Source organism: Daldinia childiae (assembly GCF_008694065.1).
Source record: "Daldinia childiae strain JS-1345 chromosome Unknown Scaffold2, whole genome shotgun sequence".
NCBI classification, from domain to species: Eukaryota; Fungi; Ascomycota; class Sordariomycetes; order Xylariales; family Hypoxylaceae; genus Daldinia; species Daldinia childiae.
Window position 1 is genome coordinate 6,694,340 of NW_022984643.1, and position 25,661 is coordinate 6,720,000.

At 45.1% G+C, this 25,661-nt stretch overlaps 8 protein-coding genes across 8 annotated transcripts; 6 read left to right on the plus strand and 2 right to left on the minus strand.

The window, feature by feature from the left end:
- Positions 1-2,447: 2,447 nt before the first annotated feature.
- Positions 2,448-5,327, plus strand: GL218_02629 (putative ubiquitination network signaling protein acrB; the record flags this gene model as incomplete). The annotated part of the gene is made up of 1 exon (XM_033579159.1): positions 2,448-5,327. One exon carries the CDS (start codon positions 2,448-2,450, stop codon positions 5,325-5,327), a length of 2,880 nt encoding a protein of 959 aa, XP_033437869.1.
- Positions 5,328-6,132: 805 nt separating this feature from the next.
- GL218_02630 (putative zn 2cys6 transcription factor protein) lies at positions 6,133-8,613 on the plus strand (the record flags this gene model as incomplete). The annotated part of the gene is made up of 5 exons (XM_033579160.1): positions 6,133-6,785; positions 6,913-7,095; positions 7,207-7,428; positions 7,523-7,806; positions 7,946-8,613. The coding sequence occupies 5 exons, from the start codon at positions 6,133-6,135 to the stop codon at positions 8,611-8,613; spliced, it is 2,010 nt and encodes a 669-aa protein (XP_033438777.1).
- A 2,245-nt stretch (positions 8,614-10,858) lies between these two features.
- Positions 10,859-12,940, plus strand: GL218_02631 (putative HC-toxin efflux carrier TOXA; the record flags this gene model as incomplete). Its single annotated transcript, XM_033579161.1, has 5 exons — positions 10,859-11,173; positions 11,247-11,323; positions 11,429-11,679; positions 11,731-12,309; positions 12,393-12,940. 5 exons carry the CDS (start codon positions 10,859-10,861, stop codon positions 12,938-12,940), a joined length of 1,770 nt encoding a protein of 589 aa, XP_033438776.1.
- A 1,265-nt stretch (positions 12,941-14,205) lies between these two features.
- Positions 14,206-15,444, plus strand: GL218_02632 (uncharacterized protein; the record flags this gene model as incomplete). The annotated part of the gene is made up of 1 exon (XM_033579162.1): positions 14,206-15,444. One exon carries the CDS (start codon positions 14,206-14,208, stop codon positions 15,442-15,444), a length of 1,239 nt encoding a protein of 412 aa, XP_033438779.1.
- A 1,765-nt stretch (positions 15,445-17,209) lies between these two features.
- On the plus strand, positions 17,210-18,529 carry GL218_02633 (uncharacterized protein; the record flags this gene model as incomplete). Its single annotated transcript, XM_033579163.1, has 8 exons — positions 17,210-17,282; positions 17,339-17,361; positions 17,420-17,438; positions 17,507-17,602; positions 17,660-17,686; positions 17,742-17,802; positions 17,880-18,431; positions 18,490-18,529. 8 exons carry the CDS (start codon positions 17,210-17,212, stop codon positions 18,527-18,529), a joined length of 891 nt encoding a protein of 296 aa, XP_033438778.1.
- Positions 18,530-18,875: 346 nt separating this feature from the next.
- GL218_02634 (putative trypsin-like serine protease protein) lies at positions 18,876-19,911 on the minus strand (the record flags this gene model as incomplete). The annotated part of the gene is made up of 2 exons (XM_033579164.1): positions 18,876-19,004; positions 19,105-19,911. The coding sequence occupies 2 exons, from the start codon at positions 19,909-19,911 to the stop codon at positions 18,876-18,878; spliced, it is 936 nt and encodes a 311-aa protein (XP_033438781.1).
- A 1,893-nt stretch (positions 19,912-21,804) lies between these two features.
- On the plus strand, positions 21,805-23,025 carry GL218_02635 (uncharacterized protein; the record flags this gene model as incomplete). Its single annotated transcript, XM_033579165.1, has 2 exons — positions 21,805-21,909; positions 21,967-23,025. The coding sequence occupies 2 exons, from the start codon at positions 21,805-21,807 to the stop codon at positions 23,023-23,025; spliced, it is 1,164 nt and encodes a 387-aa protein (XP_033438780.1).
- An 819-nt stretch (positions 23,026-23,844) lies between these two features.
- GL218_02636 (uncharacterized protein) lies at positions 23,845-25,250 on the minus strand (the record flags this gene model as incomplete). The annotated part of the gene is made up of 2 exons (XM_033579166.1): positions 23,845-24,925; positions 24,979-25,250. The coding sequence occupies 2 exons, from the start codon at positions 25,248-25,250 to the stop codon at positions 23,845-23,847; spliced, it is 1,353 nt and encodes a 450-aa protein (XP_033438530.1).
- Between the last annotated feature and the right edge of the window lie 411 nt (positions 25,251-25,661).

Consider the following 25,661-nt stretch of genomic DNA (forward strand, 5'->3'; position numbering starts at 1 on the left):
TATCGTACATATCGAATGTCATGTCCTGCTAGAACGAGCAACAGCGGATAGCTCTCTTAACGATGAAGATTATATGCCGTAGTAACTGTGAATAACGTGGCCTGCCCAATCTTGTAGTAACCGTAGACACGCCAATGGGACGTGTAGTTTGAAAGGCAAATTGTATGTCCGGACAAGCTTATATCTAGTCTTTAAAATCGCTGAAAACTTCATAGTGTGCGGTCATGAGCGTTGCAACGATGGAACCCTGCTCATCAAACATGCATGCGATGAAGCGTGCCGTACGGGTCACACTTCTATGTGTTGGTGGATCGCATTAAAAGTGTGCTATACTGTACGGATGGGTTTGTCTACTAGGTAGGTTGTTGGAGCCGTTGGAGTTCTAGACGTCGATAATGGCGGCACCCGTAAATATTTTCGCGCAAATGTCTCCATATTGTGGGGTTGATTCAAGATTTTGGGATCTCGTGAGAGAGGGGCAAATGAAGAAAAAAAAACGTGAATCTACATACTGACATATCGACCGGTTGATTGGACTTGTCAGTGTCTAGAGTGGCCAAGCACATCAAATATTCTTCCCGGGATCGAATATCGAGTCAGCAAAGACTAGGTAGTTTTTAATGCCGATTCTTACAGCCCCCCATCCTTATTGATGACGGATAGCTGGCCGTACCGGGTTTTTGTATTGGTTATGATTGATAACCAAACTGTTAAAAATTCCTAACGGCAGACTGGTTGTTGTGAGGTATTATACAATGATAATGACGCGTCTCTACGCCCCCTCCCCCACGGCTCTTGAAAGTCAAAGACCAAATTGATGCCTGGAAATAACGCGAAGCATATCGTTTATGAGATGTGATGAGGTATGTCTCTTTCGTTGTCAGGCCGCGCGCCTGATGTCTTTGCCAAGCAACTTGGGGGCAGTTTGCCAAGCCTTTAAGAGATCTTCAAACTGAGGGATTCCCAATTTCTAAGGATTAGTGGTTGAGTTAAGTCCTATGATACTATCTTTATCGACAACCCTAAGCAACTATGTAAAGTAAGCAACATTAACGTGTAAAGCCGCCTGCATCAGGAGGGAGGAGGGAGGAGGGTTAGTAGTGGATGTCAGCATTGTAGGAACTGATTGATCTATAGCGTATTATGTAGGTGTATGCACGACACTTAGTTACACTAGAAACTAGTTGTAGCTAATAACTGGTTAACTATACATAAGTTCGTTTGAGAATTGACGAGGGAAACCCGGAGGGTGACATGAACCGAATTAGTAAAATTCCATCGGCGTAGCTTTAGACTGCTGTGTAAGGTATAAGAGGTTAGGTATATAGTTAGCTGGCACTGATTAGGTATATGCCGGGCAGTATGGTATATAAAATTCGTCAAAGCGTTCGGTATATTCCTAATCTATCCTGAGTTAACTTAGATAATTTGATGTTTTGTTAGCAATTAGCAATTCGAATAGGCTTCTAGCCATTGGAAAGAAGATTTTATGGATCTTATAAGTTGGTAAAGGAGGTGACCCTGAAGCGCCGGATGGCCCGAAATAGAATATTGGGGTTACAATTGTGCTGTACCTGTACCTTCCCATTTGCCATATGGCACAGGAGACCTAAAGGCAGAGAATGTTCCAACATTTAGCGTACTGTACCTACCCGGCCTGCCCTATCCACCTGCTCTTCAGCAGACCAGGCACCTGGGCAAGCAACCTTAGCGGGCAAGGCAGGTACAATTACCTTAGGTAAGTATTAATGTACTAAGTACCAGTCATAATTGGTACTGTAGGTACCTTTTAATTTATACTGTACTGCGCCTTTCCGGCTATTGTATGTACTGTACTTGGATTATAGTGTAATTTCTATTCGCAGGCAGAGTGTATAGAACCCCTGTTCTTATACTTAGGGTACTTTACAAGGAACCCACTTAGTCGATCGTAGGTTCTCGCAATACAATAGGTACATTAGATCCATAGATGCTTTCGTTCACACTGCACCGTCGTATTGCGTTTTTGTTCCTTTTCTCCCACCAAGCATTTCCTGTCTTGACTAAATCCAATCCCACGATCTCCCACATCTCACACCCAAGTCTACATTTTCGGTAGTCTTCCCGTGTCAAGCTGTAAATCGATATATTTTAAGATTTCAGCTTGAATTCAACCTACTTAGAATTATTTTAGCTTTGGCTCTTGAAATAATAGTAGCGCATGACAGCGCTAGCCTTTTAACATCTCTTTTTTTTTTCTTTCCCTTTTTTTCGCCCCCGGAATAACTTCCTATGACTACTACACCGGAAAGATCTTTAACGTTTAACCTCACCTCCTTCCTATCCCCCGGTCGAGTTCGTTCGCTTCAAACCGCAGAGGAAAGAGAAACGGGTATTGTCGTCGTCGCCTTCGGTTGACTGGCTGGCTCGGAACAAGCTTCTGGGTCGGGTCAGCATTACGCGAGCGTATGCCTCGCGCTTCAGCATCGGCAAAGCGACAGCACGGTGCTTCGATCCATCGCGATACTAGACAGCACGAGAATGGACTGGTAGGCCCGGGGAAGCGCGTTTCCAAGCAAAAGAGCCTGGGTCATTTGGATGGGATCGCGAAGCAGCCTGACGACGATGCGGCTATACCCCCTGTTCCGCCAACACCACCCCCCTGTGCGAACGGCTACTCCAAGCAACCACTCGAAATGCCCGTAGAAAATAGGGCTGCCGAGTCTCTTAGAAGGGGCTCGCTCGGCGGCTATTCCGAGTCCTCGTCTTCTGAGTCGTATAATTCTCATGTTGGAAATACCCATATCGAGGAGAACCATCGCCGAATCGATGTTAACGCCACTAAGAATTCGAACGTTCACCGTGATCCCGGTCCATTTGGTGTCGACTTTGCTTTAACCGTTCTTCGATCATGTCCCTTACAAGACACTATCGCTATTCTCATCATCTTGATGCAGATTCCTCCACTGGCTTTATCTTGCATTTACGTGCTTTTCACCTTGCTTACTTTCGTCACGAGTAACGGCCTGACATTTAGCGATGTGTTCGAATGGAACTTGGGCGCTCCTTCCCTGGCAACTGTTATATGCGTTGACGGCATTGTGCTCTTGATTTGGCTATTTCTATGGGGTCCGATTCAGCACGTCATCCTCGACTTGGCGCAGATGGTTATTGCTCTAGGGTTAGGCGGCGGTTCCAGTTCAAGAGACGGCGGCTCAATGAAGAATACTCTCATCTGCCTAAGTATGATACTGCTGTCTCACGTGCTACGCCATACCAAGATGAAATACTCTCCTGTGGGGTATCTCTTGGGTTCGAGCCGATTCATGACACCTGATCTAGATGATCCGCTCGAATCTCTAGATTCTATACGCGGTTATGATAAGGTCCAGACAGGATGGTTCGGTTGGGTTAAGAGCATATTGGCAATTCATATTTTGACGCAGGGCTTAGTTAAGTACATACGCGATTGGTATTTGAGGCGAGAGAGGCGCGATATCCTGGCTCAGAATGCCGCCGATCCCGAGGCTGGGAAATCCTACACCGCGGAAAACGACGGCGGATTTTCAACCCCGGATAGCGATACGGCTTCCCTACAAAATGCAACAGCGTTAACTACAAAAAAGAAAAGAAAACAAAGTGCTCAGATCCGGAATCGACAACCGCTCTGGGCAGCTCTAGCGAGCACTAAGATAGTCGTTGTGAAAGAATACGAACTTACTCATGCTGCAGCAGAGTCCGCAGGTTCTAATGCCACCGACATCCATAACTTGGGGAACGCCCCGTTCAACACAGAGCCTGAGCAGATCTGGATTACATATGTTGGTTGCGATGAAGTGTGTTTTAGCACCAGTCACTTTTTCAGCGCACCCGTGCCTGAGGTTACGCAAGATGGGGCAAGGATGGATATATCTAAGCCTTTCTATGTGAGAGTTAATAATGCTGTTTGGCAGCCCACCCGGATGGTACCAGTGCACGATTCTGAGGCGGATGCTAGCCAGGGAACTCATTGGAGCGGGGATATCTACGGGCTCACTCCTATGTCGAATTATGAATGCGAATTCGTCAGTACAACGACGCACGAGATTTTATTCTCGACGAGTGTTAGAACTACTCAAGCTCAATCGGCGGACGTGGACTCTAGCGCTTCGAAGCCTGCCGGCCAGCGGTCTCTTCGGCCCGACTCACCCATTACAACCCTCAAGACCTCAATCGCTGCAGCTGAAAGCAAGCTAGCGGAGGAAAAGGCCCGACAAAAGGCTCTGCGAAAGGAGTTCCACCGGAAAGCGAATGGTATGAAGAAAGATAATGAAAAACTCTCTGCAGCAGTCCAGTCAGCCGGCACGGGTGACGACAAGCTGCGCCAAAAGATCCAGCAGAATACTACCCAGCACAAGCAGGCCGAACAGGCAGTCATTAGCCTCGAGGCGGAGTTAAAAGAGCTTGCGTCCATTCCCGAATCTTTGAAATCAGCTTGGAAGGCCAAGCAGTCCGCGTGGACTAATGAGAAGGCCAAATACGATGGCGCGGTAGCAAAATTTAAGGGTTTCAAAGCGTCCGTCGACCGTGGGATTAAGGCCCTTCAAGAGGAGAAGACGGGTCTACAAGCCAAGCGCAACAAGATTAGCAACCGCATTGCCAAGGTTGATGGCGAGCATGCACGTATCACCGATGCTAATGCTCGTGGCCTTGATGAAGCAGAGCGGCGGCGGCAGGCTCGGGAAACGTACGAAAACGACATCGCTAAAGTAGAACAGGATCTCAATGCTAAGATTAACGAAATTGAAGCTGCTATCTATAATAAGGAACGAGACAACGAGGCGCTGAAAACGCAGTTGGATTCGTTTCATACGCAGCAGGCAGCTTATGCTTATGCGAACGCCTATGATTTCCCCGATACTTCTGCCCCGTTTTCGTCTCCGGGTTCAGCATCTCAAGTCCAAGGAAATGTGACCAGCACGGCTCCGTACGATGCTACAGCTGCCTGGAACAACAGCCTGTATAATTCATCCCTTTGGGGTCCATCGCCCCTTGCGTCGGGCTTCATGCCGCAGGGAACTGCTGCGCTGAATCTCCAACTGCCCACGGCCAAGGCGCGAGGTCGTTCCTCGTCAATGCTCAGCGATGTATCTGGTTTCACACAAAGCAGTACAGCCGAGAACGAAGGACAAAGCACAGTACGAGGAAGTATCGGAAATCCTGGTGCGTCTCCGGGCCTTGAATACCCTACGCCCACTGGACCTCGAAGCAATGTTAATGGCGAAGCAATGAGCGATGGTACGGATAGCCCCAGCAGCGGTAGTATCGGAACTGGTAGTGTCGGGGATCCGATGAGCCCTGGGCCTTGACGGTATAATGAGTGCTTTAGTCCAGCTCCCACTGCAATCCAGCGATGTCTTCGAGATCATGCAGCGATGGGTTTTCTACTGCATCCACACAGGCCGAGTAGATTGGATTAGGCAATGATAGGCGTTTTTCTTTCACTTTGCATATTATTTTGGACTGCATATTTGGCTACCTATGTGACGTGACTATTTGATCTATGATATCTGCTTTATAATGTATACCTAAGGTAAGGAGTCTTATTGGCATTTTACAAGCGTATATAAAGCGCAAATAATTTGAGAGTTCTACTCTAATTTGCTTAGCTATCTTGACTTTGATAATTGGACTTAACATCGTAATGTTTTTATCTTACCTACCTATGATTTGGGGGGATATTTTAGCTACCTCGAAGGAATAAAGGATTTTGTTGAAAATGGAAAGAAAAGGGGTAAGGTACCTAAGTACGGACGGGATTAAGTCATGTTAACGGTAGGTATATTCATGGATTATCTAATATGTGGCATCCAATAAGCTGAAATTACACTTAGCTAAGCCTCATCATTAAACGGAATTAGGGATTTTTGAAATCCTAACGCCGTTCTTCTTTCTCCCCCATTTCATTTTGAACATCGCGGTTGTTGCGACCTTTTGCTTTATACTCCGTGTAATGCCCAGATAAACTACTTTTAATACGCTATTCCTGAAACCCGTCGACGGAAATCGTTTTTGGTCTATTCCGGAACGCCTGCATCTCCACCGCTTCCGATCGGCTTCTTGTATACGGAACACTCGATAACCGCCGACGTTACACTTGGCATACATGCCCAGATGGATCTCGCCTCAACTGGCTCGAGAGAAGCTGTGGCTTTATTATCCAGCCCTCGCAAATCGGTTCCCTATGGTCAGGCATGTACCAATTGTTCTAAGGCCAAGTGCAAATGTATCAGTCGCGGCAGCTCTAGTTCAACTTGCGAACGGTGCCAGCGTCTAGGTAAAGAATGTGTTCCGTCTGTCAGCGTTCGGAAACGTGCGGCAAGACGTCCCGCCTCCGAAAGGGCTGCTCATCTTGAAGAAAAGCTCGACGATTTAGTTTCGATACTTCGGGCCCAAGCCGCTGTCAACCCCCCAGCGGTGGGTACTTATAGGCATGTTACCAACGGTGAACTGCCTAGCGCAAGCCCTAGCGTCGATGCCAATACCAATGCCAATGCCGGTCCCATGGACTTGGACTCGTCTATAGGAGTTGTGCAGGGTGGTAACGATTTGGCTGCTACTAGCCATGCGCTACCACTACCTTCACCCGTTGATGCTTCTTCGTATTGCGACAGATATCCCTCTGCGACCGCATATCCCACTCCGCCTTCTGTCACCTCTTCTCATGATGGAAACCTTTCACCTGCTGAAGCTGAAGACACCCTACGGATGTTTAAAGACTTGTTTCTTCCTTTCTTCCCGTTTGTGTATATACCACCAGACACGACGTTAGTACCTATCGCCATCCCCATTTTCCGACCTTGTGATTGTCTAAATACTTAATCATAGACCAGTATATATCTATGGTTATTTATTCACAGTACCCATTGAATACAACTAATTCCAACGTTTTAGGGCTGGGCAATTGCAGCAGGAGAAACCCTTCCTATGGTTAAATATAATGACTATTTGCTGTAAATCACGGCCAAGAAAGTCAGCGCTCGGCCAAAAGATTAGAGAATATCTAGCACAGAAGATGTTGATAGATCTAGATCGAAATATGGATTTGTTACTCGGGCTTCTTGCTTATATAGGTTGGTATGTAATCCAGCTTCTCTTCCTCTACACCACTTTGAACATAAGGGTATCCTTCTACATCCCTTGCCACCATGTTTCTAGCTATCAGTGCTTGTCTAACGTCTCTTCTAGGGGTATGCATCATTTTAATGGGAAGCCATATATTGTTGCATATACCAACCTTGCTGTCACTATTGTTACAGATCTTCGTCTTGATAAACCAGCCCAAGATAATTTTTATAAAGATCTCCATTGCTTCAAGCCTTCTTATCCTTATCCAAAAATACCTATCTCGTCTACCCGCACAAATGAGGAGAGAAGGGCTACCCTAGCATGCTTTACCCTTTGCTCTAGGTATGTTCACCCACTTGACACCATGTGTAACTAATACGTAACGGTCGTGGTGTAAGTCATAGTGTGGACCAAATCATTAACGTACCTAATTTAGTATTTCAAACTTTTTAAGAACCCAAACAATGCGATGGACCGCTCACATGGAGGATTCTCTTCAAAAGCTCTCTGCAAATCCGGAATGTGTAAACGACGAAGCTCTTGTAGCGATGGTAAGAACGTATAAGATACAAGAGGACGTTGCGCAAATAACCTGGCGTACTGCGGAGCCCGCTGGAAATTCGACGGCAATGAGGGCTCCTCCTGCTATTTACGTCAAAGCCTTGCGTGCAAATCTAGATGCGATTAAGAAGGATCTTCCGCCTACGCTCTTAGACAATAGTAAGCCATTCCTTAGATACCTCCTACAACAATACCCTCTCCCGCATTTGCTATTTCATGCGCTTGTACTCTTTCAAATAAGCTTTCAACCCCGACTATATTATCACCTTGAATATTACCTGGACTGACAGCGCAATAGAAGTGGTCAATTCACATTTATATGCGGCAGAGCTATCTATAGCGGATATGTCTCTTTGGAACGTGAACGCATGGCTTTCAACGCACCCGCATAGGCCAACGAATGTGAGTACAAGCGGGAGCGGAGGTATTGATCTAGGCAAGATGGACGCATACTATGCTAGTCTCCAAGCGAGCAAGGCTTCCCTCGAAAACTTCCTAGAGTTTGAATTGGTCGAATACCCTGCGATATCTTTCTCAGTCACGCTCCATTTCGGTAGGGCAGCGCAAACCCTCTACCGGCTTATGGTAGTAGACGACCCAGAGTGGGACCGCAGTATTGTCAAGAATACTATCGACATGATGGCAGCCCTGGAACAGGCTGCAAATAACTTTACGCAGGTATCTAGCGTATGTGGTCTGGAGAATAGCGATGACCCAGATAACATGGATTACTATTGTCGGGCCGGCATTGCGCTCCGAAGTACTATCCCAGCTTGGAGTTCCACGCTTGAACAGATCAGCCTCGGGGTGAGCGTTGGTACGGCGGTTTCAGAAGGTACAGGGACGGGAGCTGGTTCTGCAACGCCGTATCAAGTCCAGGCGCAAGTCCTCCCGGAGTTGACGTCGTTAGAATGGTTAGATGATCCGTGGTTATCGGATATGTTGCGGTCTTGGGAAGGGAGTTAACCATGTCGCATCTGCTGCGTTCATATCTGGATTAGTCTGCACTGCTACCGCATAGCCGTCATGTCATTGGCATAGCATAAAATACCCAAGTTCGGCGCCAGGGTTGGATTTTTGGAAAGGCGAGGAACATAGAATTTACTACTTCACTAGAGAGATTTGAAATGGCGAGGTTAATCCTCCTTACTCACGGAATATTCATAGGTTTTAGGGAGGTTAAGGGATATATCATGCTTGAAAAGAACACTACATACCAACTATACCTCTGTGGACATCGTAATTATAGAATATATAACGAGGAATATTGAATAACGAAAGAGGCATAAAGAAAGAAAAAGAAATAATCGTATATACTTATTCTTGCTATGTGATATCGTATAATGTATGTATACCATTCCCATATAGAGATCTTAGGTGCCATATTTATATAGTAGTAAGCCAAGCCTGCGGGTTAGCTTGCATTGCCGTATGAGGATCTAAAGCCTATCTAGATTTGTCCTACCTAACTTATACCCATATATATAACAACCAACCGGGATAATAATTTCAGTTCTTGGCAACCGTTCTTCAAGACTTCTCGAATCCCGCCCATGTAAACTTAACTAACTCTTGAACTGAGATCTACGCAGGCGATATGCTGTGTTTTTGTATATATTAGTATATACAGACGACTTACGCAGGAGTGCGTGAAACGAAATCCTGTCACCGTCCGTAGTTCAGGCCAATCCCATCCCATCCCATTTCCTGCGTGTTGGTGACAAGCAGGGTTGCAAGATTAGTTAGTTAGTTTTTAGTTTTTTTTAGTTACTAAAACTAAAAACTAAAATACTAAAAACTAAAATACTAAAAACTAAAAAACTAAAAACTAAAAAAGTTTTTAGTTAGTTTAGTTTTAGTTTTTAGTTTTTTAGTAACTAAATTAGTTTTTTTTTATTTTATTTTTTTTAAATATAAATAAATAAATAAAATAATATAATATAATAAAAATAATAAAATAATATAAAAAAATATAAAAAAATATAAAAAAATTTAAATAATATAAAAAAATTAACCCGAGATTTTTCCGGATTTTATTTAAATTAATATATTTTATTTAAATATTTATATAAAACAGCGTGCATCGGGACAAATATTAATCCGAAACATTAATAAAATATACCAAAATTATCAATATAATTTACTAATAATTTTGATATATTTTAGTAATGTCTCGGATTAATATTCGTCCCGATGCACGCTGTTTTATATAAATATTTAAATAAAATATATTAATTTAAATAAAATCCGGAAAAATCTCGGGTTAATTTTTTTATATTATTTAAATTTTTTCATATTTAATTATATATTTTTATTATTTTTATTATATTATTTAATATTATTTAATATTTATTTATTTATATATAAAAATTTTTTAATTTTTTTATTTTTATTTTTATTTTTTTTAGTTAGTTTTTAGTTAGTTTAGTTAATGCCAAAATTAGTTTAGTTAATTAGTTTTTTGCTCCAATTATTTTTAATTAGTTAGTTTTTAGTTTTTAGTTTTTTAGTTTAGTTAAAAAGTGGGTTTTAGTTACTAAACTAACTAATTTTGCAACCCTGGTGACAAGTTAGAAAAAGGAACGGGATTCGGCGCGAGTTCGAAACCCGCTTTTCCACCCCGGGTTAGATGAGATGAGCTGAGCCCGTAAGCGACGGCAAAAGTCCAGCACGCTTATACGCTTCCTTCGGTTGGCTTTCCGGGTCGATTAATTGCGCCGGTATTCGTAGGTTCGTTAGGGCCCGTAGGCCTTGGGATTGGATGGGGTAGGGGTGGGAATTCAAGCAATTGCACCAAGGGGGGGATAGCGCATGCACACACACACACACACACATGTATAGTATAGGCTAGGACTTCTATTTATATATAGAGTAGTTGGACCTAGTTAATCCTACTTCTATCTAGCTCTTGGGCTGACCTTCTCTTTTGCTATCGGCTTCCTGTTGCGTGTATCTTGGCCTTCGACTGGGTTTAGGGTTAAGCTTTTACGATCTATAGAGCGAAGCGCAAGCGAATGCGGCTGTTGTGGCGAGACAGCTTCCTCTTGGCACTTGAATCCAGTCACGACGTATACTTACTTTCGTATAGACGGTTTGCTAGGAAGGCCATCTGAGAAGTGGGATAGACAAGGAACACCGGACGAATCGACGATAAACCTAACTATTGGCAACCCTCGAGTCGTCTAGATAAAAGAACGCCCAGAGAAGGATCATGGGGGACACCAATAACTGGCAAGCGCCTAAAGCGCCGGCACCTGGCGAGGAAGGATACATGACATCTTCCTCGCTGTCGTTCCAGGAGAGAGAAAAGGCCAACGCACCGAATGCCGATACGTCAGTACTAGCAGCGCCAGATGCGAAGAACCCAGACGCGGCGATAACGACAGACTCCCTGACGTCGGAGCACACGTTGATGGACGGAGCTGAGAACAAGGAATACGTCACGGGGTATAAGCTCGCGCTCCTGCTGTTCAGCGTTACGACGTTTTTCTTCTTGCTCATGTTGGACATGTCGATTATTAGTACGGTAAGTTGTGGTTGATTCTGGTACGAGGTGGGTGTTGTTGCGACTTCGAAACTGATATTTCGTTCGATGATAGGCTGTACCGCAGATCACGTCGGATTTCCATAGTTTACCGGACATTGGATGGTATAGCGGTGCTTACCAGTTAGCTGGGTATGTTGTCCCCCCACCCCTTTTCCAGTCTTGGTATGGCGACTTTCTGTTCATGCAGAAGTTAAAACTCGTAATATAAGTGTAGCAACTCACCTGTTCATATAGTGCTACGCTCCAACCCCTGACGGGAAAGCTGTATACCCGTGTCAGCGCAAAATGGGTGTTCCTATTCTTCTTTTTCATCTTCGAAGTTGGCTCCCTAATATGCGCCGTTTCCCAATCTTCGGTCACGTTCATCATTGGCCGAGCTGTTGCTGGTGTAGGTAGTTCGGGGCTCCAGAACGGCTCATTGACTGTTATTGCTGGTGCCGCGCCGTTGGATAAGCAGCCGATGTACGTGGCTTTTATGATGGCTTGTAAGTGTCACTTCGCGTGTTGAAATTGTTAACCAACTAACGTCTCTGTAGTTGGTCAGATCGGCCTTATTGCTGGTCCGTTAATCGGAGGTGTCTTTACGCAGTATGTGACCTGGCGATGGTGCTTCTACATCAACTTGCCGCTCGGTGGCCTTGCTGGGCTCTTCCTGGCTCTCATGCATGTACCCGACCAAACAGTTAAACCGCGAGTCTCATTCAAGCTGCTCCGCGAAGTCATCCCGCAGCTCGACCTTATCGGCTTTGCCATATTTGCTCCGTCCGCCGTCATGCTCTTACTGGCTTTGCAATTCGGCTCATCCCAGTACCCCTGGAACTCGTCGACTGTGATCGGCCTCTTTGTTGGTGCGGGCGTAACTTTCCCTATTTTCCTATGGTGGGAGCGCCGCCAGGGCGACAAGGCTATGCTTCCTTTTTCAATGATAGGCAGGCGAATTGTTTGGGTTAGCGCCTTATATGGTGCTGCTTTGATGACAAGTATCTTCGTCGGGGCCCAGTTCTTCCCCATCTATTTCCAGTCCGTTAAGGGCGTAGGGCCGACGATGAGCGGTGTCGATATGCTGCCGAGTATCTTGTCGAGTGTGGTATTCATCCTTGTTTCTGGGGCATTGTGTATGTTCTTCCTTCTTTTCTCTTCCTACCCGTTTGAGGATAAACCAGAAACCCCTTTTGAAATTATTGCTAACACCCGACAGTGGGGAGATTTGGATACTACCTCCCATGGGGAGCATTTGCCGGAGGAGCTACCGCGGTTGCTGCCGGCATGATATCAATGTGGGGCCCTGACACTACGACGGCGTTCTGGATTGGCACTCAAATCTTGTACGGAGCTCGTGGCTGTGGCATACAGATCGGGTTGGTAGCCCTTCAGAACAACCTTCCACCCGCGCAAAGTGCATTGGGGGTCGCATTCCTTATATTCTGCCAAAACTTCTCTGCGGCTGTCTTTTCTGTGGTTGCCAACACTATCTTCCAGCAGACGTTGCAGACGCAGATCAAAATACTTGCGCCCTCCATAGACCCGGCCATGGCCTTGGCTGCGGGTGGTAGTGCGGAAGCGGTACGAGCCTTAGCCCCGCCGGACAGTCCGGAGCTCCGTGGAGTGCTATTGGCCTTTTCTAAGGCCTTCGATACGACTGCTTACTTGCTAATTGCTAGTGCATCTTTGAGCTTCGTGGCATCGTGGGGTATGGGCTGGGTTGATGTGAGGAAGAAGAAGCAACCCGAGAAAGGAGAGGCGTAAGAGATGCCCTGGACTGGTGGATTAGTGGTATTAATATCTTATTAATTTATTTATAGGCATTAAATTCGGTTTATAACATTCGTTGAAGCATTTAGATAGATATAAGGGATTAATGTGGGGATGGAATAGAAGGAAAGCCCTTTTCAACTCGGGCATGGTAAAATTGTAGATATAATAATAGCTGTTAAAACTTCCCGATTTACATATTGCTCTTTATTAGCTGGGAAAAGTTTCAAAGAGAATAACGATTTGTCGGGACATTAGACATATAAGTACGAGGTGCATATGCGACAGAAGAAGAGTTGAATGTGAAAGTAGATCAATCCCCGTAAAGTACAGCCCAAGCAACAAAATAGTTAGCGGACTCCGTTGTATCCGAGGGGCTGATAGTTACTCGTAGATCGGATGAACCGGGTAGTCGAGGAGGTATAAAGAGTTAAACAGCATATTTTCTACTTCTCAGTAATTGACACAGATATATATGCACTTGTAATTGATCTGGTACAGGTGAGCTTTGATTCTAAATATGTATAAGTTCGTAGCTCTAATATCAATAGAAACCTCGGCTCTCGCATGCCTCGGTATATGGCCTTCTACTTTAGTACATCCCGGTTTCGTCCTATCTAGTATTGATACCTTAGCTACCTAACCTAAGTTATGTGTATACAATAATATTATTAAAGAATCATAATAGCAATATGTTAGTCATGGAATCTGTGGATTAGTTCTCGCATGTAAGAACTTGGATAGTGAATAATAATGTTGCACGGTACAGTTTGTAAGTCGTGGATGTCTGAGCACCTCTCAGGCACTCAGGCACTTGGAACCCCCCCTGTTCCCTCTTCTGCCCCCCCTGACTTTAGCCACGACTCAGCCATAATTCAGCCACGTTATTGAGTCCTCCCGCTGTCTCGTTGGGTCTTGACCTTGACAAGTGTTTGAGCCCTAAACAACTGTTAACCAATCATCCCCAGCCTCATCCAATTATTTTGACGTGTCTCATGGACTAAGGTCTAATGTCGAGTCACTGAATTCATGACCCATTTTTGGCCCAAACTCACTCGTTGTCTATGAATATGGGGGCTTGGTTATGTTGAAGAACTGGTTCATAAAGCATTGATTCAGTCTGCTAAGAACATGTTTGTCTAATTCTCTTGTTTTATTTTCCAACTCTACGTTCTTTATCTTAGCAGACCATACCCTCCTTTAACTTAAATACGAGATACAATTCATACTAGTTGCGCTAGTTTAGTAGTTTAAGAACAATGCCATTCATTCCAAATACTCCCGAGTCCCGGTTGGGCCGCTCCGATTCAAAGAATCCAGCCACGACATGTCGAGGCATCACTTCAGGTGGTCGTCCTTGTCGACGACCATTGAACTCTTCTCCGGGTTCGTCGCCACTACCTCCTCCGCCTAAAATCGATGGATTGCGTGTCGACGACCCTCGAAATGCCGACCTTTACTGCTGGCAACATAAAGATCAAGCAATCTCATCTTCAAAATCCAGTCCGGGACCGAGGTCGAATATTACACCTATCCTCGAATCTCGTCAAAGCTTGGAGAGTCTTATTGATCGTCTTGGAATAGTCGAGGCACAGAAGCAAGGGAAAAGACCAACACATAACCCCTACGGCGAGAAGATAGGTTCACATCCACCAAGGCGACCGAAGACGAAGCAGTCGAGCTTCTGCTGCTGTTTCACAATCACCGAAGAAGTAGAAGAAGAGCTTCCAGCACGACCGCAACCCAGGCCGCTACAAAGTGCACCTGCGAAACCCATGTATTCTAGGCCACCACCCAACCAGCATCTCGTACCTCCTCCTGCGCAGTCACGACCAAGTGGCGAGTCTTTAAGACCGCACTCGAACCAGTCCGATACATCGCAAACGGCACAATACTTATCCTTAATCCCAGCGACGGCATCACCTCAGACGGCCTCGCAGCTCATGGCAGAATTAGCCAAACCTATCTCGCAACAAGATGAAGCCGGTTATATCTACATTTTCTGGCTAACACCGGAATCTCAACCGTCGACTCCTCCGGCAGAAGCAGCCAAATCCCTCTTATCTCCGCCCCGCCCAGACGGTGGTCGTCAACGACGAACAAGCGACGTGATGGAGTCTTTTGCTGTTAAGGAGAGCAAGACTACTGGATCGTCCAAGAAAATTCTTCTGAAAATCGGTCGGGCGTCTAATGTTCAACGACGTCTCAACGAATGGACACGCCAGTGCGGTTATAACATATCGCTCATCCGTTACTATCCTTACGTCTCTTCTTCTGAGACAGCAGAGCCTCGGAAGATGCCTCATAGTCACAAAGTCGAGCGATTAGTCCATCTCGAACTCGCAGGTGCCGGTCTTCGGGTAAGCGACAAGGCGAACTGTGACGCTTGCGGGAAAGCCCACAAGGAGTGGTTCGAGGTCGATGCCAACAAAAACGCGATCTCAATGGTGGATGAGGTTATCAAGCGCTGGTCGGACTGGGATGAAGCCAACCCATAGTTAGCCCACATTCAGTTAAGAGTATACCTAGACGGTAATAGGAGCCCATAAAATTACGATATCATAAGGACACGAAGGGCTTTTTTGCCATGGCATTTTCGGATACGGCAATACGGCCGGATGGGATGCATACCTACCTACTTTAGGTAGGTGTAGAAAGGATCCTCACTTATGAAGTAGATGAGATGTAACCGGCGCTGCCTATTCCGGTAGTTCAACCGTGAGTCTCGTGCCCCGTACAACTGCGTCCCTTGCGTCCTTGGGTTACTATCGTATTTTGCATCATTACGCTCATAGGTGTAGGTATTCCCCGACGCACTCTTCCGTCCCACACGAGTTCTGGAAAAAGTAGTCGATCCGGCGGTTTGCATCGCCCTACCGCGACCAATATACTTTAATTTGAGACCTCTTGACAGAGCCAATAGGAATATTGATTTTTGTGATTCAATATCGTTTCTAGAAAATCTTCGATGCGGTGATACCCAAATTTTCCATGATTGAATGTTGTACTTATTGATATTGCTTAGTATATGACAGTTCCATGACGACAACCGAGGCAGGCTCCATTGTAGTGCCCGACTGTGGCACTAGGTATTCGATTTGGATCTCCATTATGCATTTATAACTATCTTAAGATATATTCATACCAACCTTAAACTGGAGATAGCTAAGATATCCTGGTAAGATAGATCTCATATTACTATATTCCATAGATCGAGCTAAAAACAACCTTGTTTCCCCTCACAACAAGATCTCGACCTGCCTATATAGGAATAGAAAAAGCATCCTTGGACTAGGTAGGTAAGAGCTAATATGTATTTAACTTCTTGTCTCGGAACTTTTGCTTCGGAAGTATACATGTACTGATCATGGTCCAGATCAAACATGAATAATCCAACTTGAAATAAAATATTAAACTCATAAGCTATCACACGTGGTACATTATCCATTCAGAGAGAATCATCTCCGAAGAACCTGTTGTAGGATCGATCGTCAGTATATAGGTTTACTTTTAACCGTAGGAGTAACTTATTGTGACCTTATAGTTGTAAACAGATAGTGTAATGCTACCTTGTGCTGCGGGACGAATATATGATGGTACGTATATACGAAGTACAAGCCCAGCCGCACCTAGAACTCCCCTAGCGTTTCTTCTAGAAGGATTCGTAGTAAGATATGCCGCCGCAAAAAGTGTGCCCTAACAAGATGAGTGGTCAACGGAAAATTTCCGTCATAAGCCATTGCTGACCATACCTCCTAGCGCCTATCTCAAATCCTATGGCTAACTTGCCTCGTGGCGATTATGTCTCCAGATCGCTCTCGGTATTCAATGGCCAACCAATCTCGTGCTACATTTTTATCCTTAGGGCACTTTCCTAGAAGTACGTTCGTTCGTGCGGCTCTAACGCGACATCAACAGCCTCACAGCTCAAAGAATACGTGATGGCAGACCCCTTATCGGATGTAGACTACGATGATGGCTCCGCGGCATCGTTCTCATGGGAATCTAGTCGGACCGTTGCTGTTGATCAAGATGTATCGGTACTATCGTGGGGCAGCGGTAGCGGACCGTCTTTACCATCCGTTGATGATACCCAGACAGTTAGTATCCATTAAGACAATAGGCTCAGAGTCTAAATCATTAACAGCATATGGATAGGAAACCATGTCAATTTCAACAGAAAGTGAACGGTATATAACATAGTAGAGGACTCATAATTGATATAGACTAAAGAATGACTAACTATTTTAAAGGTCTTCAACCATGTCGCTGGATTCAAGTCTTTATCATTACGTCCAAGAAAATGGCCGGACTTACCATAGATATAAAGAAGGCAGTATGGATTATTCAGAATCTCTGGACTTTGAATTACCTGTTGACACCATCATATAGGATATTTCTTACCAAATGACGCCGTATGTCTTATGTCGCATTCAAGGATTCAACGCTATGGTTGATTAATGATTTTCATAGGCAGAACAAGAGCGACTAGGTAAATATTATAGTCACTTACTGGATAAGTATATCCTTTTCATGTTCAACGACTTACAATTGATATAGACCTTCAGCATCAATTATTTATAATAACTATTGAAAATAAGCTTAATCTAGCCCCAATACCGGATAACCCCCCGCGGGTCTTGGATATTGCGACGGGTTCGTTCGCTCCCGCTACCCCCTACCCCTTTTATTCATTTTCTAATGTGATATTAGGGACGGGCATATGGGCGATAGAATTTGGTTTGATTCACCGCTAGGTATTGCTGTGGCTTTAAGATATTAACTTGCCGAACAGCCTTCCAGCATCCCGGATCCTGTGTTATCGGGACAGATCTAAGTCCGATCCAACCTCAATTGTACGTGCACCTAGCGCCTTGCTATCAAGTATTAAGTCAACGATCCAGGAGGTTGACTGATCGCATCCTTTATTTAGCCTACCAGAGAACTGCAAATTCGAGATTGATGACGCAGAGGACGAATGGACGTTTAGCGAACCGTTTAACTATATCCATGGACGGGCGCTAATGAGTTGCTTCAATGACCCGGCGGCTGTAGTGAAACAGGGGTTCGAGCACCTAGCACCTGGAGGCATTATGGAATTCCAGGATGCGTTATTCCCGATGAACTATGTTGGTGACTTGCCAACGGAGTCAGCACTGTACCGGTGGAACCAGATGATGCTCGAGGGTGTATCACGTCTCGGCCGCTCCTGGTCTAATGCTCGGAATTATCGTCGTTATTTCGAGGAAGCCGGCTTCGAGAACATCGTCGAGAAGCGCTTCTACTGGCCTACTAGTCCCTGGGCGAAGGGACAGCACTATAAGACCATCGCTACGTACTTTCAGGAGGACTTACTCACGGGTCTCGAAGGTATAAGCTTCAAGGTGCTAGGAGTGTTGGGCTTGTCAGCTGAACAAGTTCGGGAATTCGTCGAGGACGTTAAGAAGGATCTTATGGGCACTAGTGTTCATGCGTATGTAACTGTGTAAGTCTACTGTTCTCATGTGAAGAGTGGTCTGAGTGCGATTGCTTACTGGTTTTAGGACGTATATATATGGGCAGAAGCCGGGTAATCTGCCTTAATAATATATTTCACAATAATGACTGCTGGATCACATTGTCAACCCACATATTAAGACGTAACACTGCTTCCCATCTTAAGATAAAGTAACGTCTAGGTTAAGTAAAATTAGCAAGGATCGTATCTCATCGAACAATTAGGAATAGATAATAGCATCACAGTTTTACCCCTTTTTGGGTGCTCAAGTATAAATGGTAAGTTTAGGTATTTTAGGTAACCGAGTGACCTGTTATATATACTGAACTAACTTATGGACAGGCTTGGAATATATACAAGAACCCCTTTAAAATCGTCACCCACATAAAACTACGCGATACAATACAATAGTTTCAATGTAACTCGAATAAATCAAGGGAAATCTTGGCGGGCACGAGCAACGGCGCCGATCCAATTGCTGCCGCCGGCGAAGACTGTCTCTGTGGAACTGGTTGCGCTTAGAACACCGAGTTGGTAGCGAGACCCGTTGTCGTTTTGCCACTATATAGCTTCGATTTAGCATTTATTACATCCTCTGTGGTGATACTCTTGGTGGTTAAGGGGTAAAATAGGGGCTAATGAGGACTTTGGGGTTACTTACGATAGGACCGCCGCTCATACCGCCAGCGACATCAGCATCAGTAGAGAGGCCACCAGTCGCATCACAGTCGAATCTGTTTCGAACAGTAATCTTCTCCTGTCGATACGGTCTCTCGCCATTTGCCAAATCACCCGGATACCCGAGGTGAAGGAGTTGGGGGTTGTTAATGAGCGATGGCTCGATGACCTTGGCTCCAAGGCCTCCGCGCTGATCTCCGAGACGAGCATCTAGAATGAAGATAGCCCAGTCCTCCTTGATGTCGCAAGCATTCGCGTCTGGGTCGTTCACCGAGTATCCAGGGAGGTGGATGATCGTCGTTACATACGCGCCGGGGAATGACTCGCCGTCATAATATGCCGGCATGAAGCGTACGCTGACACCTGGGTTGTTGAGAGGAGCGCAGTGCTTGGCAGTAGCTACGTGACGCGGTCCGATCAGGGCGCCCGAGCAGTAAACACCGCTCGACCATTGGATTTTTCCCATAGCCGAAAACGGGTAAGACTTATCTGTCCATAGAACACGGTTGTCGGGCCCAAAGACGAAGCGCTTATCAATCTCAGAATCGTCTACCACTTGTACATTATCGGGCACGTGTGCCGGTACCTCAGTAACGTTGTGAAGATCGGCTGGTGTAAGGGTGATGATTTCTGGGATCGGACCATCAAAGACGCTCGTAGCCTGGAATTCTGGAATACCGATAGGTTGGGTAAATGCTTTCGTCTTGGGCCCTGGAACAGGTGTTGCAGCAGTCCCATGGGACAGAAGTAGAAGGGCCGTAGCCAAGGGTATGGAAGAACGAAATACCATTGTTGCAGAGAGAGTTCAGTTATGTCGATGTAGGAGAAGCTTGATGATTTAATCATCCCATATAAATCGAGGAAGACGCCATCCTTATATTTATAGAGTTACACCTCATTGTCATTCAAGACTTCACGGGACGTGTCAAGGACTCTAGAAAATCCCACGACATGACTGATTCAACCAACTACCCCTGCCAACTACTATCAAGAAGATGCAGCATTGTAATGGGATTTAGGTCAAACTGCCAAGCTCGGTCAAAAGGTAACCGTGCCGCGCATGATGAATAAACCGACTGGAACCAGTATACGAAAGGAATTATGTTCAAAAATAAAAACAGTGAAATTATTCCAAGTTAGACAGGTAACATCTAAACGCCAAGAACACCGCCTTATCTACTTTTCTCAAGAGTATCACAAGCCCGTACTATAAATTCACAAGTGGTTTGAAAGCAAGAAACTGACCAAATGCAGGTCTAAGACAAATGCTTGGTCACACGTATTGTTACCACTTAGATCTATTATTATCAACCTTCCCCATCCGGGCGAGTATCCCCGCATCGCAACTCCATCTTGTAATACTTCTATCCCTCCTGATCTTGTCATCCTGTCAACTCGTTGGAGTCAAGGACGCCGAAAAAAACATTAAGGATGTCACTACTTGCTTCTGTAAGATTGCGATGTTGCTTTTTAGCTTGTTATCATAATAGGTACCTAAGGTAGTTAACAGAAATTATCGACGTAGTGTTTCGAGATTTCACACCGAAACTCGCATTTCAATTCTATAACTTTCTTGAAGACATATTTAAATGAAATTCGATAACACCATCATGCAATTTCTTTTAATAATGGTATCAATAACTCCCAGGTAGATTGATTGAATTTAGTTGCTAGAAAAGAGTTAAGAATCACTGAGTGGCTGCGCGCAAGGACCATCGGACTGGCAAGCAGCCACCTCCTAAAGCGATTCTCGCCTGACAAGAGCGAAACTCGAAGATTAAAGGTAACGTGGTATATAAATGCAAGCTGCCTGTCTTGAAGTCACTCGTGGACACTTAACCACATGGAAAACCTGAAATTGTGTGGTGGAAAAAAAGACAGGTAAGATCTCACGACGCTACGCTTGGAGCTTGCGTTGGCTACGAATAGGAGGTTTTCTTGATATCTGGGTTACTCTCCCCACTAATCTCTACAAGTATAGCAAGGACTCGATTGTCAACTCAATCTACAATTGCCTTGTATTGCCTTCAATTTATTCTACGAAATAAAGTACACACCCAAATATCGGCACTTGAAATATCATAGCTGCTATTATTCAAGAGCCATAATTGACACGAAAATAATAGTTTACGCTGCATCGAATAAACTGTTTACCTAGCTACTATGTTACCCAGGTAAGCTACCTCCTATATAAGAATTTAATTGTCCAGAGAGGCAAGCACGTGATACCCTTCAAGATTACCTCGAAGAAATCTTACCAAGTGTAGCCCGGATATTAAGACTTTTTGAAAATACGAAACCTTTACTATTTATTATTATATTTCATGAGTTCATAATCGTTGTGGTGAGTCTTTCGAGATTGTGGAATGTATCAAGTCTTTTTTAGACATGTATTTGTGGCCTAGACTATTGATAAATTACCTTGGGTAAACAATGCTATGTTTTACATTATAAAGAGAACTAAATTTCTATCAAGCTTGCCCAATGAAGGTTTGTGGCGCTTGTCCATGGAAGAACAAAGAATGTAGCCGTAACTCAGGCGGGGAGGCATTCCAGTCTGATATTTCTTGATCAACCTGAAGCAGCTTAACCACAAATTCTTTCGCAAACAATGACTATTCATACCACTCAGCTCTAAGATATATCGGATAAACATGTTTCTCACTTGACATAAGCCAATGCCATGTCATCAAGCACCGGAAAAATGGACGTATTGCGTGAGCTGTCGTCTCAGACGGATCCTTGCAAGCCAGTAGATTTAGGAGACCCGGACGTCACAGGATTTGGAGTACGTGGATAAACCCCATTTTCTTGCCGACGGAAGAGTAATATTTATATCTCGCAGGTACTGATATCATTCTTGTTCTCTATCGTGCTCGTCATCGTCGCGATCATCTGGGCTTACATTAAGGACACACTTCCAAGAAAATGCTACAACGGATTCGACAACGTCATGCTGAACCGTAAACCCCGCCACGAAGACGGCCAAGGAGTTCGTGCATTGCAAAAGTTCATACTGGCGCTCAGCGACCAGCAGCTTGTTTCCGGGCTGGCCCTGGCTGTCTCCATCAACATTATCCGTAACGGGGTCCAGGATCTCGACACGAAGATATCTGCGTATGCGTATGGCAACGCTGTCATATTGGCTTTCCTTTCTTGCATTATTCATCTAGCAACCCTCGCCGTCCTCCGCGAGTACCTTCGAGACCGCAGCTACTTGAAACACGTGAGGGTCGCCATTATGATTTGCGTTATAGCACTTCTCCTGCAAGGACTTGCCGAGACCTGGTCCTTATCTAAATACGAGACATTAAGATGCGCCATCGCCGACTACAGTTTCTTACAAGATTATTCAGATACATATGGGCCGCTGGAGAGACTTGGAAATCCGGCCGCGGTTTCGGGGTTTACTGTCCTACTTGGTATTCTCTTGAACGGTTACATCCGTAGAATCCGAGACTTGTATTTTCACGACTCTCGAGTTTTCCCGGGATACTGGCAGGTATTCCTCCTGGCGAAAACAATTGGCTGGCCGACATCGTCTAAGGTTAGAATATTTAAGGCCCGAAGACGGTTGGCGTTAAGACTCTCCAATCGAACCCTAGGTATCAGCCAGCTGGGTCAGATATTCTTTCTAGTCATACCTTCAAGTTTTCATCGATCCTTTATGTTCGAGGTCGTTTGGTTACTCTTTTACTTTACGTTTGGCATATCACAGGTAGCATCCTTCCTATTTCTACTTGATAGGGATACAGACGATACCATTATTAGCTTTGAGCCAAGATTTGGTCAGCTCCTGCCCCTTATCCTCATGGCTCTTCCATTCTTGGCGATGGGGGAAGGGTACTCTGGTAAGAAGCCAGGTCGGATTTTAGTTGTGTTTGCGTCGGGATATAAAGGCTAATTCGCTTAAAGATTTAAGGGGTACCGCAGGTTTAAATATAACTCGTGAAAACGAAGATGCTACAGTTAATGGACTCTCTAGGACCGAGGAACTAGAGAAGGTTGGTGACGCACCCTGAATTTAATATATTAATGTGGCAACTGACAAAGTCCGATTAGGAAAATAAAGAAGACATTGAATTTCTCACGATATCTAAATCACATCGCCGTTTAGTGAAGTGCCTTTCCTGGGTTTATGTTGCGTTGTACTTTTCGCTCTGCATTTATATTTCTATAGCGGTAGGCGAGATCTTCGCTGAGCAGATTGGTCGGGGCGCTACCTTTTTGATGGTTATATTTGCTCTTATTGCTTTTGGCACTTCCATTTTAATGTTGACGGTTACAGCAATGTACCGATTATTAACTTTACGGGCTGAGCTATTGTCATGGAAACGTATTTACAGGTTAAAACACCGAGTAAGACATAGGTGTTGAGTTTTTTCACACTACGACGAGTGGGTAGATATCGCCGCGCAATATATTTGACGTTAATGTTGGGATTCTGGATGAGACATATATGATAAGGACACTGTCAGTACGTGTAGCCATAGGCTCCCATAGCTAGCTCAGGGCCCCTTACTGAACAACGAAGTTGTTTCCTTCCTTATTATTATCCCCAAGATCATGTATCGCGGTGAGATAAATATGTACCTGGCAACTTCAGACGATGTAATTTCAGTTGATGCTTGAAAGAATATTATATTCATGAGACATTAACTAATTATCATACCAAGTTATTGGTAACCATTGAGGACTTCATAAGAGCCATTGAAATTTCCTTTCAATACTTGCCCATCCTCATCTTCATACCCAGCCTGAGTAACGTTAATGCGCTTGACCCAAATACCCCTCGTTGAACAGAAGGTAAAGATCTCTTCAGCTTCGCCCCTTTATCGTTATCCGTCGTGTTCCAGTGGCTCAGGGCTTCTTGAATAAGTGTTGAGTTACCGAATACATCATCCAGTAGGTCAGGTATGTTGACTTGACTACCGTTGGTGAAGCTGCTGACGAGGTCGCCCATTAACTTCGTAACCGGGATTGTAGACGTCACGCGTCTATGGTTGAGGACTGCCTCGATGAACCTGATGTGCTGACCATTGACAACGGTCGCGTTCCCTACCGCGTCAATCTGGATGTTCCCATCGTTCAGCGCGTCCGACTGGGCGGAAAGTATCGTCCCGATGTTCTGCATGAGCACGTCTAGGTATAGTTCGCCGTTGAAGTATCTCGAGTTATTCCCTGGAGGGAGAAGTACTTCGTAAATGGTAATTAGACCAATTCGGAGGTCGTCAACCATCAAATTAAGTGACAAGTTACCAATGCCAAGAGTGAGCGCGCCCCAGTTTGGTAGGTTAAGAGTACCCTGGATGTTGGTCCCGTTATCTAGAGCTGGGTAGAGAAGCTGCATATGCTCGATCGCGAATCCACTAAGTTTGTTCAAGGAGTCTACTTCAACGGTCTTATCTATATGCCCATTTGAATGAAGCGCCCCCAAATGGATTTTGGCATCACCACGAGTGGATAAAGTGACCTTCGGCTGGTCAAAGACATTACCGAACCACGAAATAAGTTCAGTTTCGTTAGTTATTGTGACTGTCTGATCGGTAAGAACTATTTCTGTTTCCCCATCTATGTGAAGTGGCGGTAGAGTGATGTTGACGAATGGTGAAAACGTGGGTGTCCCATGATTATATATGAGCAAAGTTACCGGGTCTATATCTGCTGGCAGAGGCGTGTCGAGCAACGTTGTGATAGATACATTGAGTTTTTGCGGTGTCAAAGCCACGAATGCACCGCCAGTTACAGGCATGGTCTGGTTGTCTAATATGCGCTGTACTATAGCTGGAATGATCACCAAAAACCTGAGGTCACTGTTAGCACGTAGACATATTCATTCATATGCTAGAATACGTACAGGATTGGTAAGAATATAGCGAGGAAAATGATGAGTCCTATAAGATACCACCACCAGAATCGTCCACAATGGCGCTTGAACTTCTGTTTCTTCGTAAGAGGCGCGGCAACTGGTGTCTTTTCCGTAACATGATCAGCCGAAGAAGTCTCGTCGCTCTGCCTTCCCGCAGCATTCGTAGTCCCTTCACCACCCTCACCCCTACCGCCATGTATAGAGGTGGTAGGGCTGCTGGGCTCATAGTGTGATGTGTCTTCTCGAAACGCCGAAGCCATGATCTTCTTGTCTTTGGCAGCAGAGGATGCTGGATGGATGGCAAGCGGAGAGAAGACGGGCGCCCAACAACTTCCGGGCGGAAATGAGGGCGACGTACTGAACTTGAGGACGATTCAGCTATCACATGTACGCCCAGCCCGCCCCGGGTTACATTGCGGCATTACAAACAGATGAGCTCCCGTTCCGTCCTACCATGCCTATCGGGCCAAAGCTAGACCCATCGAATACCGCCTTGCAGCCCTGTTACCCCTCGCGACTTGTTGATCTCTCTGCATACGATTTCTACCGTTTGTGCTCATACCCCGGTTTTTGTAGTCCAATATTACAGGGGGATGGTCAGCTTTCGTCTATTCCCAGGATGATTACTGGTTTTGCGCGGGTCACGCACATATAATTGAAGACTATAACAT